The sequence below is a fragment of the Trichoplusia ni genome, chromosome 17 (genome assembly GCF_003590095.1).
Source record: "Trichoplusia ni isolate ovarian cell line Hi5 chromosome 17, tn1, whole genome shotgun sequence".
Lineage (NCBI taxonomy): Eukaryota > Metazoa > Arthropoda > Insecta > Lepidoptera > Noctuidae > Trichoplusia > Trichoplusia ni.
In genome coordinates, this window is record NC_039494.1 from 7,861,847 (window position 1) to 7,877,900 (window position 16,054).

Here is a 16,054-nt window from a genome sequence, read left to right on the forward strand (position 1 = left end):
AATAAATGCCAACTATTACCGAAAAGCGTACTGTATCAAAATTATTTGTATAATTACAATTAACATCTTTCTAGTAAACATATATTTTATTCATAAATGTCAAAATGAATATAATTGAAGCTCATGAATAACAGAAAACAAAACTATGCAAACACCTTCTTTAAATAACAAAACCCGCAATTGTACCCTAACATTGTATGTATTATCAATCACTGCTCAACAAAGAATATTCTAATGTAATCTAATCTATATTATTAGTTTTTAATTTCACGTAAAACGTCTTTTAGATGTGATAAACTTTGTAGATATCTCGGCGAAATTTGGCGATTTCAAAATAATCGTCTAAATTATTAACACTAGCAACACTGATGTTTTAATGTCATTAGTATTAAAGATTTGTACCGTACAGGTACATAGAAAATAGGAATTGTTATCGTTTTTCGATAAAAAAATATTTAAGTATTGTTTGTTTTCACAATGTATCATTAAATTGTGTTAAAAATGTCTTCAATGTGCGTTAATATCAAAGTCGAACCAGTGGAATATGAAGAAGACATCGAAAAAGAAGCGACTAATATCGGTGAAAATTGTCCCGAATTTATTGACATAAAATCTGAAAATGTAACTCCAGAAATAAGGTAATTGTTTTATTTCCATTATTTTATAAAATCTCACTTTAATATTTATTATAATTGCTAGCTGCTCGTGAAAACTGTAAATGATACTTTATATTTTTCGCCGGTTTTAAAGATCATTTTACATTGCCTACTTAACCTACCTAATTTCTTTTATTTAAAATAGCCTTAAGACTTTTGGGCTGCAATATCGCCAGTTCAGTCTTTTTTTTTCATTTATTTTAGCTTACTCCATTGCAAGTTTTATCAATATTGATTTAGTGGTTCAGCCATGACAGTATAATATTTACGAATTTATGTCTAAAATTTGAATTAATTGGACGCAATGATGGCAACTATTATTATAATTTATAAATATAAAATTTACTTCCGAAAACATAATTATTGTATGAGACTTTTTGTGACACGTTATTTTTTATGTTAATTTAATTTCTCTCTATGAAAAGTGGTTGCCCAGCTGTGGGACGATGATGGTTGAATTGAATTATTTTTTTAAACAACTCTGGATTTAAGGAGTTCAATCCTTGTGTCACAAGACACCTAGTATATTTATCTGCAGATACATAAATAAATAAATGTTAAGTATATTTAGGTCTTGTGAAGTTGTGTTAATTGTTTAGATAATTCTGCTGGCCTACCATCGCCTCTAGGCAAGTTAAGGCATTAAAATTATTGCAGTTGTGAAAGGGATTTGCCACTCTATAGTACCAAGTTTTGTCTCCTATGGTCTTAAAGTGCTAGCAGTAGATCTCTTGTAGCTTCTTCTTATTGTATGGTTGATGTACAACCTGCTGTCAGAGATTCAACCTCCTGAGTTCTCCGATGTGGCTGTAAATTCTTGAAAAATTATTATAAATGCTGATTTTCCAACAAACTTTTCCGTCACCTGTTTTAGCGAGTTATAATTACTTTTTATTATCCCAACCTGTATTGGTGGTCAATGCTCAAACCTTCCCTATGAAGAGGCCAGTGCAAAAAGGGGCCATATGTAGAATATTATTTAATTATGATGTATTTTATATGATTGTGCACATAAATTGGTTCAATTTAAACCACAACTTTCACACATCACCATTTAGCCTCAAACTATCCTTGTATTACATATAAAGCTTGTATTATGAGTACTAGACAACTGATAAACATACTTATATATTTCTAAATACATACATACTGTAGATAAATTACACCCAGACACAGCAAATGATTGTGTTCATCACAAAATATTTTTTTCTGGGTGAGAATTGAACCCACAACCTCCGGTATATCAGTCAGGGCCACTAACCACTAGACCAACAGGCCAGTCAGTAGCAAGTGTAGGAAGATGTCCAGCTTCTATGACAAGTTGAATTAATTGATTTATTCATTGATACACATAAATTTGAAAATACAGATTCTCTATGGGTGGTGGTCTTCAAAAAAGATATCAAAACCAATATACATAATGATTTTTATATATTTTTTATATAATATACAATTAAATGAGAAGTCTTATTCAAATGTTAAACTAGGTATGTTATATTAATACTGTTTTTATCTTCGTTGTCACTTTCTATGCTGTGTATCGTTTCCTTCTGATTTGACAGCTCAGGAACAAGCCGGCCAACACGCAGACACACTGTAACGAAAAAACGTATTTTATTAGTACTCTTATAAAAATAACTAGCTGTTGCCTGCGACTTCGTCCGCGTGGTTAGAAGATATAAGTTAGGAATTTTTGAACTGAAGCCCTAGAAGATAAATAATTTTCTCTGTTTTTTCCATATTTTCCATTGTATCTTCGCTCCTATTAGTCGCAGCGTGATGTTATATAGCGTATAGCCTTCCTTAATAAATGGTCTATTGAACAGTAAAAGAATTTTTCAATTTGAACCAGTAGTTCCTGAGATTAGCGCGTTCAAACAAACAAACTCTTCAGCTTTATATATTAGTATCTAGATATAGATAAACTGTATTATTTTGTAGTTGTTAGATTTTAGTGTACTTTCTTAATGTCCCTAATTCAGCTCAGACACAGTAAAAGTTATAGGATATAATTAGACTCGAAAGAATTCAGTGGGTTGGATTGTAAAAAATATGCTGAAAAAAATTGGTTGTCGTGAGTCAACATTAAAAGATAGACTATTTGCTGTCCTAGAAGTGTGTCTAGTTATAGTTTTATGGTTATCATACTAAAGCAATTAAACAAAATGTGATTTAGTCTTATTTTTAGATTCGGTTCTCGATTCGGTCCTGAAATACTATTGATGCAAGTTCGAGCAGCGATCCAGTGTTATCAACGTTAGCTTTCGACCGTAGTACCAAATCTTGCCAGGGCACGGATTAGAGCTAGTGTCGGCTTTCAGAGTACCAAATATCTCAATTCAATTGAAATTTAACTCAATTCTGTCAGGCGTAAACCTTCGAATTCTGTAGCACACTACGAACTAGGCTGTGTGTGTTCAGCATTATCCTAGCCCTTTCCCAACTATGTTTCGGTCGGCTTCCAGCCTAACCGGATTCAGCAAAGTACCAGTGTTTTACAAGGAGCGACTGGCCTATCTGACGTCCTCAACCCAGTTACCTGGGCAACACGATACCCCTCAGTTGCCAGACTAGCTTCTGTTTACCTGTCACGACTGACAAAGGTGTAGGATTACTTTCATCAGTACATCATTCCTTTGGCCTTATCCCAATTATTTTTATTTGGGGTCGGCGCAACATTTTTTCCATACCTTTCTTTCTGACGTCATCTCACAAGAAACATTTTTTGCAGCCATATCGTCTCAAACATCCATCGTTTCTTTGGTCGTCCTCTCCCCCTATACCCATCCACATTCATGATTACTCTGTGTGGCTATAAAAGATGTATTAACGAACCTCGATGATGATAACGACGATCAGTACAGCGCCGATGCTCTCTCCAAACGTTTCGAAGTAGCTGGTGAGCTGGTCGATGCAGCCATCGTAGAAGTTAGCTTGGCACACGTTGTCGATGGGTGAGGCGCAGCACGACTGTGGTACCGCGCCTGGAGCGTAGGACCCGGCACCCGTAGTACCGCAGCAACGGAACTGGAATCAGGAATCGGGGGGTTAAACGCTTGATGGCAAGTTTTGGTAAAACAAATGTGAGATCGCCCGGCACAGCAAGCGAAGAAGTAAGATAATAAAACTAAAAGGTTTAAAAAATCTAAAAACCCACGTTTTTAAGTGTCACTCCATTAATTTTTTATCAAAATGGGCCTACCAGGTTTTGTAGTTCTAAATTCCATTGCCATCGAATTTAAAGCTACCCTGAAAATTTCAGTCTGCTAGCTTATCGGGAAGTGCCTCAAAATTTAGTTGCAAAAATCCAACCGGACCGACAAACAGAAAGGAAAGTGAGTGTATAAATAATATAAAACGTGGGAAAATAAAATATCCCCTACGGTACCTGTCATTCCCCACAACCTTTATCAATCGTGACTAAGAACACTTGCACAAAATTTACCTTTAATACAAAAAAAAACCAATTGAATTCACTCAATCCCTTCGGAAGGATATTGTTGAGGAGTTTTATCTTGAAATGTATGGTTGTTGGCTGGTAACATCACTTGCTAGTAAAAGGTTTACTGGTAAGTGACGTCACACCAGATTTTCGTCACAGTATCCTTTTCGTTATATATTTACAAGATAAAATAAAAAAATACGTGTCTACGTGTATTTTTTTGTCATATACCCTATTTTTATGAAATTATATTTGAATTTCAAAATGTGATATCCCTCTTAGACTTACCAGAGTCTCCAGTCCGTGGTAAGCCGGCCTCAGATCCTCATTATTGAACGCAGATATCAGCCATCTTGTGACTGTCGTTGTAGCTGTGTCCAGGAATCCAAATATCAGTACTGTTAAGTAGATCTTAATACCAGCTAAGATCGCCATGAAGAGGGCGTACTGAAATACAAAATACGATTTTTAAGAATACATTATCACAAATCCTTACGAATATTATAAATGTGAAAGTGTGGTTGTTTGTTACTCAATCACGCAAAAACGGCTAAACAGATTTGGATGAAATTTGGCATTAACATGGAAAAGAACATAAGCTATCTTTTATCACGATTTTTGAAATAGTTCCCGAGGGAAAATTTAAATGGTGTGTAAAAGCTATAAGATCACTAAGGGCATGTATTTCCATGGAAATGGGTATCACCGTCACGCAGACGGAGTCGCGGGCAACAACTAGTGTATAATAATATCCCGCAACGTCCACACAATGCCATCTAGTCTCAAAATTAGCAAACTTCTATATGAGTCTAGGCAACTGATAAACATACTTATTTTTAAACAAAATTTACTTAGTCTCGGCTTATAAAAATTTAAAATGCAAAAAGTCATTCAGACTTGAAAGAAGCATTTGTGCTTGGTTAAGTTTTTGTCCTACGAAGGGATTTTTGCTGTATTTTTTTCGCTAACCATTAGAAATTCTCATGGATTTCCTTTGCCCTGGGGAAGGCGCCGGAGTATGGCTCTAACAAGCTAAAACAACTGGAATGATTCTCCGTTTCCAGTGGTCAGGGGCCTATTGGAATCGCTCTCGCAAATTACCGCGAATTCTTGTCATAATCCGACCCACATATCTCTGCTATCAGTGCAGAAATCTTTTCAGGCCTTGGGAATCCGGGAACGATTTTAAGATTTTCTCACGCTTAAGGACTCCGGTTAGGTCCGAAACTAGTCGGGCACTCACGATAAATACGCGTGAGTAAACCGTCACATAATTTAATAATGAATCAGTCTCACGATAGTTACTATAAAAAGAGAAGACTTACAAACAGCAGCATGCATCTTGACTCCCTGATGGCTCCACAGCATGCCAGGGTAGATATCACGAAGATGATGCATCCTAATGTAATTATACTGATGGAGAGAGCGCTCAGCCCAACTGGTATCAGCTGGTAGATGTCTTTCAGGTTGACATGCACGGCTATACCTAGACCTAGGATACCCAGGCCGAGAAGCTGGAAAATGAAAGGGTTTTTGATTAGAAATGGTTTGAAAATGATCTGTGCTTGGGGCAAAATTTGCGAATATACTTGGACAAAACCGGGTAATTGGGAGTCGAATTTATTAACGATGTGTTATGTATCCTATTAATGTTATACACGCAGTGGTTTGTATATATGTATGGAGGTTAGTTCCTCTTTGAATCAAAAACAACTCGACGGATTTAGACGAAATTTGGTAGGCAGATATCTATAGATGATCTAAAAAAGATCGTTGTAGGAGACTTGGTTTCCTTAATGGTTTTTTTTACTTTATTGCAGCATAAATATTTGTAGTCACTTTGATCGTGGTTTGAGAAAGAGGAGAGCTTTAATAATGGGCATAAGTGGCTTGCTGTCCCAACAAAGAATAACTATCACGGTTCTCTAGATTCAACCTGGAGCTAATAGACGGAACGACAGCGTATTCCGTTTTTATGGAGTTTCAATTATTACTTACTAGCGGTCGCCCGCGGCTCCGCTCGCTTGGGTTATCGGTTTTTACGTTTTGAGCATAGTCCTGTATTTTTAAGTTGATTTAAACAAACGCTATGTTACTTCTAAACTCTCCAAAAAAATGTGTGCAAAGTTTCATGACGATGGTTTAGTAGTTTTCGCGGGAAAGAGTACATTCACATTTATAATATTAGTAGGGATTTAGTGCGAAGTTATGAATACCATTGTTTTAGCGTAAGTTGATACCGTAACAAGTTTTATTAAAACTGAAAAAGCGTAACAAGTGTACAGTTACTTTGACATTCAACGTATTTGTACAGACACTTTACCAACAGTTGTTACGGTCATGAATATGGGTGACCAAATTTTGCATTTTCTTTTTATCTTATTCGAACGGACCCTTTAATGTCGCGAGTTTGACTTGCACATGACTAGTTTTTTAAGAATCAAGAATATTTGTTTCTTAATATGTGTTGGTCATATAAATTCTAAAAAAAAATCGATTGTATATTCGTAATTATATTTTTTATAAAGATTATACATTATATGTATTATACATTGAATAATATAGCATTGTAATCATCACTACATAAATTATAAAACAGAAGCTTTTGATGCGGTTTTCTTTAATAGATAAAATGATTCATGAGGAAGGTTTTTAAGTATAATCTATGCATATTTTCGCACAGGAAAATAGTCAATTTTAGCGATTTCAAATGTATTTACTATTTTTTTACGCTTTCATTGCAAACGCTGGCTTAAACGCAAGAGATACTTCAAAAATAATGTTGTGCAATATTGTACACCGTAAAGAGATCTACAAAAAAGTCCGCAAGGGCATATCTCTATCTCTTAAGGTCCGCTCTCAATAACCACTTTTTTTTTAATAATATTATTGAGATTTTGTTAAGATGGTAATCCTTATCAAAATCAAAATAAATACGACGACTATTCAATTTTTCAAATTTCAAACGTTTATTCCAAAGATTTTTCATTACGATGCAGCGACGATGGTATGAATCCTTATCAAAATAAAGAACGTTAAAGAAATTCTGTGGCGTATATTGGCACTGCTCCCGTGCGAAGCCGGGGCGGGTCGCTAGTCTAATATATAAAATTCCCGTGTCACGATGTTATTTACCGTACTCCTCCGAAAGGGTTCGGGCCATTTTTATGAAATTTTGTATACATATTGGGTAGGTCTGAGAATAGAACAACATCTATTTTTCATACCCGTAAGTGATAAGGGTTGCTCCCTTAAAAAAAAATACTTAATTTTTTGGACGAATTTTTTTGTTTCTATTTTTTGTGGTATTAAAAAATAAATACAACTAGAATTAATTTATTAGGTAAAACAACGTTTGCTGGGTCAGCTAGTCAATTCTAAAAATATATCGATTGTATATTGGTAATTATGTTTTCTTAAAAAGATTATACATATCTGTATTAAACATTGAAAGATATAGCATTGTAATCATTTGATAATATAATAATATCTTTTTGATTCTAAAGTATATAATGCCTAATTACTGACTATATGTAAATGTAACATATTTATAAACAATTAATATGTTTATTATACATAAACAATTATTATATTTTCTAAGTCAAGATACAAATTGCCTATGTTACCTCTTATATCTCTAAAAATATGTGTACAAAGTTTCATGATGATCGGTTGAGTAGTTTTCGCGTGAAAGTGTAACATACGAACAAACTTTCACATTTATATATGAAGTAGGGATTTTAGTAAGTCAGTCACGCTTGCTTGCCTAAACCGCTGAACCGATTTCGATGAAATTTAGCACGGAATACGGATGTTATAACGGTAAACGTAACTGTTTGTTACGCTTTCTCCGCCAACCGCTGGGCCGGTTTTGATGTAATTTTAAACGGAGTTTCTTGAACTCTGCTGCGGGATGTAGACTACCTAGTCATATTAACAACTTTTATTAACAACATAAATAAGGATATTCTCGTTGTATCAGCATAATTTTATGTAATTCCGTGGTAATACCCGTGGGTAGAAGTTATAAATTATGATTTATACCTGCACTGTTTTTTCACATTTTCGATTGTACCTATCTTCGCTCCTATTAGTCGCAGCGTGATGGTTTAGCCTAAAGCATTCCTCGATGAATGGTCTATTCAACACAAAAGAATTTTTCAATTTGGACCAGTAGTTCCTGAGATTAGCGCGTTCAAACAAACAAACAAACTCTTCAGCTTTATATATTAGTATAGAAGTATAGGATATAGATATCACTTTAGAACCTATTACAGGATCAACCGATTTTTTATCCTTTTTTAATTAACTTCATGTCATGCTGTTATTAAAATTTGATCTCATAAAACGTTCATCAAGTTTGGCTTAGTTGTTTTTTAAGTCGTAAGGTTTTTGTTGTTAATACGATTAATTTATTGTAATTTCCTATCTGCTATTTCACAAGTTAGATATTAAATTTTAGAATCAAAAATCGCAAATCCATATTTGTCTGTCCATTCCCACTCCCATCCCAGTCATATCATATAAATGGCTGAACCGATTATGACGTAACTATATGGTTTTATAATGACATACGCATTGTCATGTTATAATATACCCCAATTAGTTAGATATATTAAATTCGATGAACGGTCATTTCAATTCTTTTATATTTTAAAAATCTTAATGATGTAAAATCTATTTATCTATCTACATATAAAATTAAACTCGCTAAAAAAACTCGAAAACGCCTAAACCGATTTAGTTTATTTTAGTCTTAAAATATTCGTGGAAGTCCATAGAAGGTCCAAACGGTGTAAAAAATTGGATTATTGTCATCGACCGTTAGGCGGTAAGTACTTTGGTCGCCGGAACAGCTAGTGAAGCTAATTTAAAAAGCGGGAAATTTTCTTTCATTTAAAGAAATCCGAACTAGTCCACTGTAAATTTAAAATTCCACAAACGGACCCAAAGGGTGGTTAAACTCATAACACTCTGTTTATTAGCGTTGGGTTTGATACCAAAAGTTGTTAGTAAAAACTTCATACCAATAATTGATCCAATTAGATGTTTACTTAATAAATCTCTTGAATATGTTTCGGAAGCCGGGATTCAACATCATCCTAGCCATTTCCCAACTATGATGGGGTCGTCTTCCAGTCTAACCGAATTCAGCTTAGTACCAGTGTTTTAAAAAGCGACTGCCTATCTGACCCCAACCCAGTTACCTGGACAACACGATACCCCTTAGTTAGACTGGTTGTCAGACTATCTAGCTTCTAAACCCGTTACGACTGTCAAAATTGTATAAATATAAACCGGGATCAAACATTTTACGTACTGTCAAACACGGTAGAATACGTCATAACATAAATGGTGACCCATCCACGCATTGGCCTTAACAAACGTCGTTTAATCTGTGGTCGAACAACTTGTGCAGTTACAGCTTAGCCACAATCCTTTCAAGATCTGATCACAGACAGGACAGGTCATTAAAATAATAATTTGAAGTACTCACAGCAAATGATGTAACGGTTTACTCACGCGTATTTATCGGGGTAGCCTGACTAATTTTTAGAACTCGAACTCGAGTTCGACTCGCGATCCCGCCGCGTCTGCCCATGATTAAGGACTCCGGTTGGGTCCGAAACTAGTCGGGCTACCCCGATAAATACGCGTGAGTAAACCGTTACATCATTTAATAATGAATCAGTCTCACGATAGTTATTATAAAAATACTCACAGCAAAAATAATATTCCCAATAATAAGCACATATTTCACAATGAACTCTAAACAGCACATTTTTGTATATTTTTCCTCTTTTTTTCTGTAAAGCGTCTATGAAGGTTTTCAGTTGAATGCTATGTTTTCAGGAAGATATCACATATATCCGGATTGGTTGACTACTATCTTTATATCACTTTATCAATAGATTAGAATGACTCAACCTGATAAGGAATACAAATAAAGTCTTGCTTTTAATGTAGGTACATATTGTATTTGAAATGACAATCAATTTTCGAGTTGCAGTTATATTTTTTTTAAATAAATGTGGTCAACATCACATACATTATTCTGAACCCAAAGTAAGTTGCTAAAGCACTTGTGTTATAGAATTCAGAACGAAGGTACCACAAACACCCAGACACGAGACAATGCAAAAATGTGAATTTTTACATTGACCCGACCGGGGATTGAACCCGGGACCTCAGAGCTGGCACACAACTGTTTGCGGTTTTTGAGTGACCTATAGTGGCCATAGGTATAGTCGATTTTCACACGTTTTTATACACTCACTTTTCTTGTTTGTTTTTCGTTCGGGTTGGATTTTTGCAACTCAATTTTGAGGCACTTCCCGATAAGCTAGCAGGCTGAAATTTTCAGGGTACCTTCAAACCCGACGACAATGCAATTTGCAACTGGCGACAAAAACGGCTGGTCCAATTTTTAATTAAATTTGAATGTAGTGACATTTAAAAATGGGGGTTTTTTTATTTTTTAATCGATTAATTTTATTTAACAATGAATTTTACAAATAAAAATATATTTTCATGAGTGCACGCGTACTAGATTCCTATACACATTGAATCTCTTCTACATATCCCATAACCATTCGTAAACAATGAAATACCTATCGTAAAAAATAAATGACTATCTCAATGATACAAAGATAAGGATATACAACGATAATACTGAAATCTGAAAGTTAAGCAGGGAGCGAGATGGCGCTCTGCGTGGTGTATCGCCGTCTTCCTCACACAATGTTAGTCAAATTTAAAGGTTTCGTGGTTCAACTTTTTTAAACGTTTTTTTGTTTTTCTATATGAATGTATAAGGAAAAGATTAGGATGCCGATAACTTATACAATCTTTACTTAAATTATCTGATTTCGAGATACGCTAAATAAGTGGAATTATATATGTTTTATAATCGAAATAATCTTCGATTTGTACAATGGCAAAACCGCTACGAGTTTTCTGAATGTTTTGTCATTTATAATGCAGGAAAAGTTTTATAATTTAATATAATAATGTCGTCTAAATTGGTAGCTCCGTCCCATAGCAGATCCGCCATTTTTAATTTTAAGGTTAGTGTACACTAGAGCATTTTCCCGTCCGACTCCTACTGGTCTTGTGACCAACCCTTTCATGAAAAGGACGCCGATACGGGATACTATTTATGTTAATTTTTAACCGACTTCAGAAAGAAAGAGGTTCATAATTCGACTGTAATTGTTTTTTTTTGTTACCTCAGAAGTTTGGACTGGATGAACAGATTATGTTGATCCTGTATTCATTTTAAGTAAAATAGCAGTCACTTGGTCCCATAAAAAAAATGAGTATGGCTCAATATCTTAAAATAATAATAACTGTTTTTATTTGAAGGCGGTTGTATGATTTTGTCCTTTTTTAAAAATACGGCTCTCACAAAAACAAGAATAAACATTCAAAATCATTCAGTTTAAACTCTTACACTAAGTTGTACGTCAACCATACGAAGATAAACAGTACCCATCTAGTCTGTAGTCATCCTTAGATAATAGTAATAATTTATACACGGTACTAACTATTGCTTGCTCATTTGATATGATATCGTACATCCGGTCTTTAAGATATTATTTAAATCCGTTTGCCTGATTCATCAAGCTTTAAAAAGAGCGTCAGAAGATATCAAACCATAGTCTATTGAACGAATTGAAATGAGGGTCTACCACCAAGTCTTAAAGTAATATTCTGATGGTTGTGGAAGCGTGACAGCAATACTCGGGGTAGAGTGCCATCTCTTTTCTACACCCGCTATTATATGTATTACTTTCACGACTTGGCGTTTCTCCGAGGAGCTCATGACTAAGCTATAACTTCATAAGTGAATCGATCACAGATCTACGCTTAACGCGGTTGGTCCGTAGATGGGTGACCATATTTGTCATAAAGAGTTCCTCCGTGTTTCGGAAGGCACGTTAAATTGTAGGTCCCAGCTGTTATTCCTACATCTTTGACAGTCGTTACAAGTAGTCAGAAGCTTGAAGTCTGACAACCACCTAACCAAGTGGTATCGTGTTGCCCAGGTAACTGGGTTGAGGAGGTCGGTTAGACTGAAAGCCGACCCCTAGTTGGGAAAAAGCTAGCATGATGATGACCGGTATATCCGTGTCTAGCCAGCAGCTATTAAAGATATAGGTACTGTTGTAGTTGTGCAAACGAAACTTTTCACATGTGCAATTTTCTTCTCATTTTCCTTTTAAAATAAACGTAATGATGAAAAAATCCTTCCATGCGCGAATTTCACTTGCGAATGAAGGGTTCCTTACTATAAAACAAACTATACAATCGGCAAAAAATCACGCTTGTTTGTTGTATGAAATCTCCTTCAAATATGTATTTCATAGTATTTTTTGTTGTGTCTATTACTCAAGCGGCAACAGAAATACTATCCTATGTGAACAGTCGCAACTAGCTATTACTTCATGTACAACAGCCTAGACACAGACGAAAAGCGGAATCTTGGTAATAAGCTCCCTTTTTACCCTTGGCTACGGAACCCGAATAATTACCGATAGCGATGCGTGTTAACAAAATAAAAGCCATAATCTAGTTAAATAAATATCTGATATTCTGCGGTTGAGGAAAAATAGTTGCCAAGCGAAAAATGCTTTGAGGAAAATGTTCTGTGGTTTTTTGTTTTGAAGTTATGCAATTGCAAATTAGGCTTGATAAGGATCCGTGTTATATCTTGTTGCTGGCTGTTTAATAAAGCACTACGTCCGAAAAAAAGTTTTAAAATAGAGCGTAATAATGTAGAGAAAATTCGGAAAAACAAAAGTTTAATTATATTTCTTCCATACGTTGACGTTGGCTTACCGTGTAATCGGATGCAGTCAAGTACCAGTGCCTTACAGAGCGACTGTATTTTCTAAATTGTATATTAGTCATAAACATTCAAAGAATTGCTATTCACACTCAAGCATCTACCTATCACAATTTTCCTACTCATATTAACTACGTCTGATTAATGTTTTACCCAGTTTCCGTGACCCATGGTACCAATTTTGCCGAAGTCGCGCAGAGCGTGTGTGAACGATCCCGTTGACTCTGGCTTAGGCAAATGTGGGGGTCTGGGGTGTTTTATGTCGGCGAGAGAAGCAATGATAATCAAGATTGGCTGGCTTACCTCAATTATAAAATCCTCACACATGTAGTTATCGTCCTAGCCTCTTCTCAACTATGTTGTGGTCGGCTTCCAGTCCAACCAGATTCAAGTTGAGGAGGTCAGATAGGCAGTCGCTCCTTGAGTTTACTTTCCAACCCAGTTACCTTAACAACACGATACTTTATTCAGACTAGTTGTCGGACTGTCTAGCTTCTGGCTACCTGTCCCTACCGGGGCCTACAAATTAGCGTGCCTTCCGAAACATGGAGGAACTCGTTATGACAAAGATCACCCATTCATATGTGATCGCTTAGCTTAGCTAATATCTCCCCACGCATCTATTCTGCAAACCAATTTAAAACTTCAGTAACAGACTTTAGGTTTAAAGTTCCGTTTGATAAAAGTTATAATGTGTGTATGTTTTGTTCCAGTTTTAAAGCAGAGCCTGTCGATGATGATGCTCCAGCAGCAGACAGCGGCATCTGGATGCAGAACGAGGCTGAGTCTCGGGATGCTAACCAGTTCGTGGAAGTCGAGATCAATATGGAAAATGAAAGTGAGGTAGGTAGACCAATGACAGTAATGGAACGTTGCCAGATGAATATTTGACCAATATTTATTACGACTCTCGATAAGGTATTTAATTCTTGTGTCGCGGGGGTTTCGCAAACATTTAAGTCAGATGCCCGATAAGACTGGGGTCTGGGTACTGTGGTCTGGGTGTCTCTTTTTATGTAACTACAAGCTACTTTTGTTTTACGCGGGTATCGAATCCGCGATACTTCGCGCAGAGTCGGTTTTGCGTGGTGACCTCAACCACTCGGCTATATATATACAATTAGTTAGACAATAGCAAAACATTTATGCCTGTGTCAGTCATCTACTATAAATTGTTTTAATGTGTTTCAGTGTGACCCTATGCCGGCTGACCCGATGGAGATGTATGGACAGCCAACGTCTACTTCATCAGCGAATCTTCAAGAACTCGGTAAGTCTCGGGATAATTAGAAATGTGGGTTTCTTGGACGGATTGATGAAAATAAATCCCCTTTTTGAAATGCTTTTTTTATCCTTTTATTAGTAACATGACCATTGTATCGATGTCTTAGCCAATAGAAATAATAAACTTATTACCATCCTTAATAAACAGTGCTTCGCAATTAGCTTCCTTCAATGGTATACCATTGGGGGTTTAAAATAGAGGTTATCTGGCATAACAGGCATAGTTCTAACATAACTTTACCCAAGTAATTAGCAAGACTAGCTTCATATATTTCTAAACATAGCACTTGTGACTCTGAAATCAGAAAACAGGCATACAACTTATAAAATTAATCTTGTCTTCCAGATAAATATTCAACCACATCATCAGGCCGTTTCTGTTGTTCCATCTGTAACAAGACCTTCGCGAACGCTGGCAACGTCCAACGTCATATGCTGATACACGAGAAACAAAAATACAAGTGCGATCGATGCGACTCACTATTCACAAGCAAAATAAAACTGGACAAGCACCTATTTAATAAACACACCGTGCCGAACGAACGCAGTTTCCCATGCGATGACTGCGAAAAGAGATTTAAGTCCTCATCAAATTTGATGCAGCATCGTAAGGTCCACTTAGCCGAAAAGCCCTACCAATGCCCTTTATGCTCAAAGAGCTTCTCATTCAAGTCCAATTTGCAGAAGCATCAGGGCAAGAGCAGGTGTAGGCGGCCCCCAGGCGAACCCATCCAGTGCCACGTATGCCAGAAAATATTCAAAAAGGAATTTCTCCTTAAAAGTCATCTACGGCGGCATGATACCGAGAGACCGTTTTCTTGTGAGCAATGCGATATGAAGTTCAAATATAAGAGTACTTTGATCCGTCACCTGCAAATACACAACGGGGAGAGACCGTTTCCTTGCCCCAACTGTGATAAGAGCTTCACTCATCTGGGGCTACTGAAGCCACATTTGAGGATCCATACCGGGGAAAAGCCTTACGAATGTGAGATTTGTCAGAAGTCGTTTGCTCACAAACATAATATGCAACGTCACAAGTTGAGGCATGATAAGGTCAAGCATTTGGTTTGCGACGTCTGTCACAAACAGTTCCCCAAAGAGAGTCGCCTTAAATACCATCTTAAGACGCATTTGAATGAGAAACATTTCGCTTGTTTCGTTTGCCCGAAAAGGTTTTCCCATCGGCAGAATGTTTTGAGGCACTACAGTCGAAAGCATCCCGGCGTTGAGTACAATTGTACCGATACGGATGCCTCTGTAGCTCTCAAGATCTGGGACACGTATAAGAGTAGGTATTTTTGTGAAGCTGAAGAAATTTTGGGTTGAAAAGCAGATTTTTGTATTTCTAGGAATGTTAGGTAATGCTTATAGAGCCAGTGTCGCGACAAAACAATTGAAAGACTATCTTGCAACTGTGTTCCGACTAAAAAGTTTCATTAAAGTTGGAAAACAGTTGCCAGACTGTTCTACAATTATTTTGTTGCCAGATCACTGTCTTTTAGTAATGCTTGAAATGAATTTTGAAATCAACGTCCACACAACCCCTAGACCCCTCACACCCCTCGCCCGATGTCTGTCACCACATCACCCTCACAACTCTCACACAGGTCGCTCGTCACTCGTCACTCAACTATTTCTAATTAGTTTCGTCCAGTACCGTGAGGAAACACTGCCGCGTTAACGTTGACCTTGAGAGCTCCAATCAGAATGCAGTACCCCGCCTCGTCCACCTCAGATGGTTGACAGAATAGGGATGATGACATTTTTTTTTCAGTGTCCGTCTTGTATTATAATGGATACGTATTTTTTAATTTGTCATAA

The 16,054-nt window shown here is 36.3% G+C and overlaps 2 protein-coding genes across 2 annotated transcripts; one reads left to right on the forward strand and one right to left on the reverse strand.

Annotated features, from left to right (window-relative positions):
* Positions 1-309: 309 nt before the first annotated feature.
* Positions 310-16,054, forward strand: LOC113502418 (zinc finger protein OZF-like). The gene is made up of 4 exons (XM_026883983.1): positions 310-638; positions 13,660-13,789; positions 14,138-14,216; positions 14,577-16,054. The coding sequence occupies exons 1-4, from the start codon at positions 502-504 to the stop codon at positions 15,557-15,559; spliced, it is 1,329 nt and encodes a 442-aa protein (XP_026739784.1). The 5' UTR covers positions 310-501; the 3' UTR covers positions 15,560-16,054.
* Positions 2,071-9,940, reverse strand: LOC113502419 (tetraspanin-9-like). Its single transcript, XM_026883984.1, has 5 exons — positions 9,821-9,940; positions 5,424-5,612; positions 4,387-4,545; positions 3,492-3,683; positions 2,071-2,250 (listed from the first exon to the last, which is right to left on the reverse strand). The coding sequence occupies exons 1-5, from the start codon at positions 9,878-9,880 to the stop codon at positions 2,185-2,187; spliced, it is 666 nt and encodes a 221-aa protein (XP_026739785.1). The 5' UTR covers positions 9,881-9,940; the 3' UTR covers positions 2,071-2,184.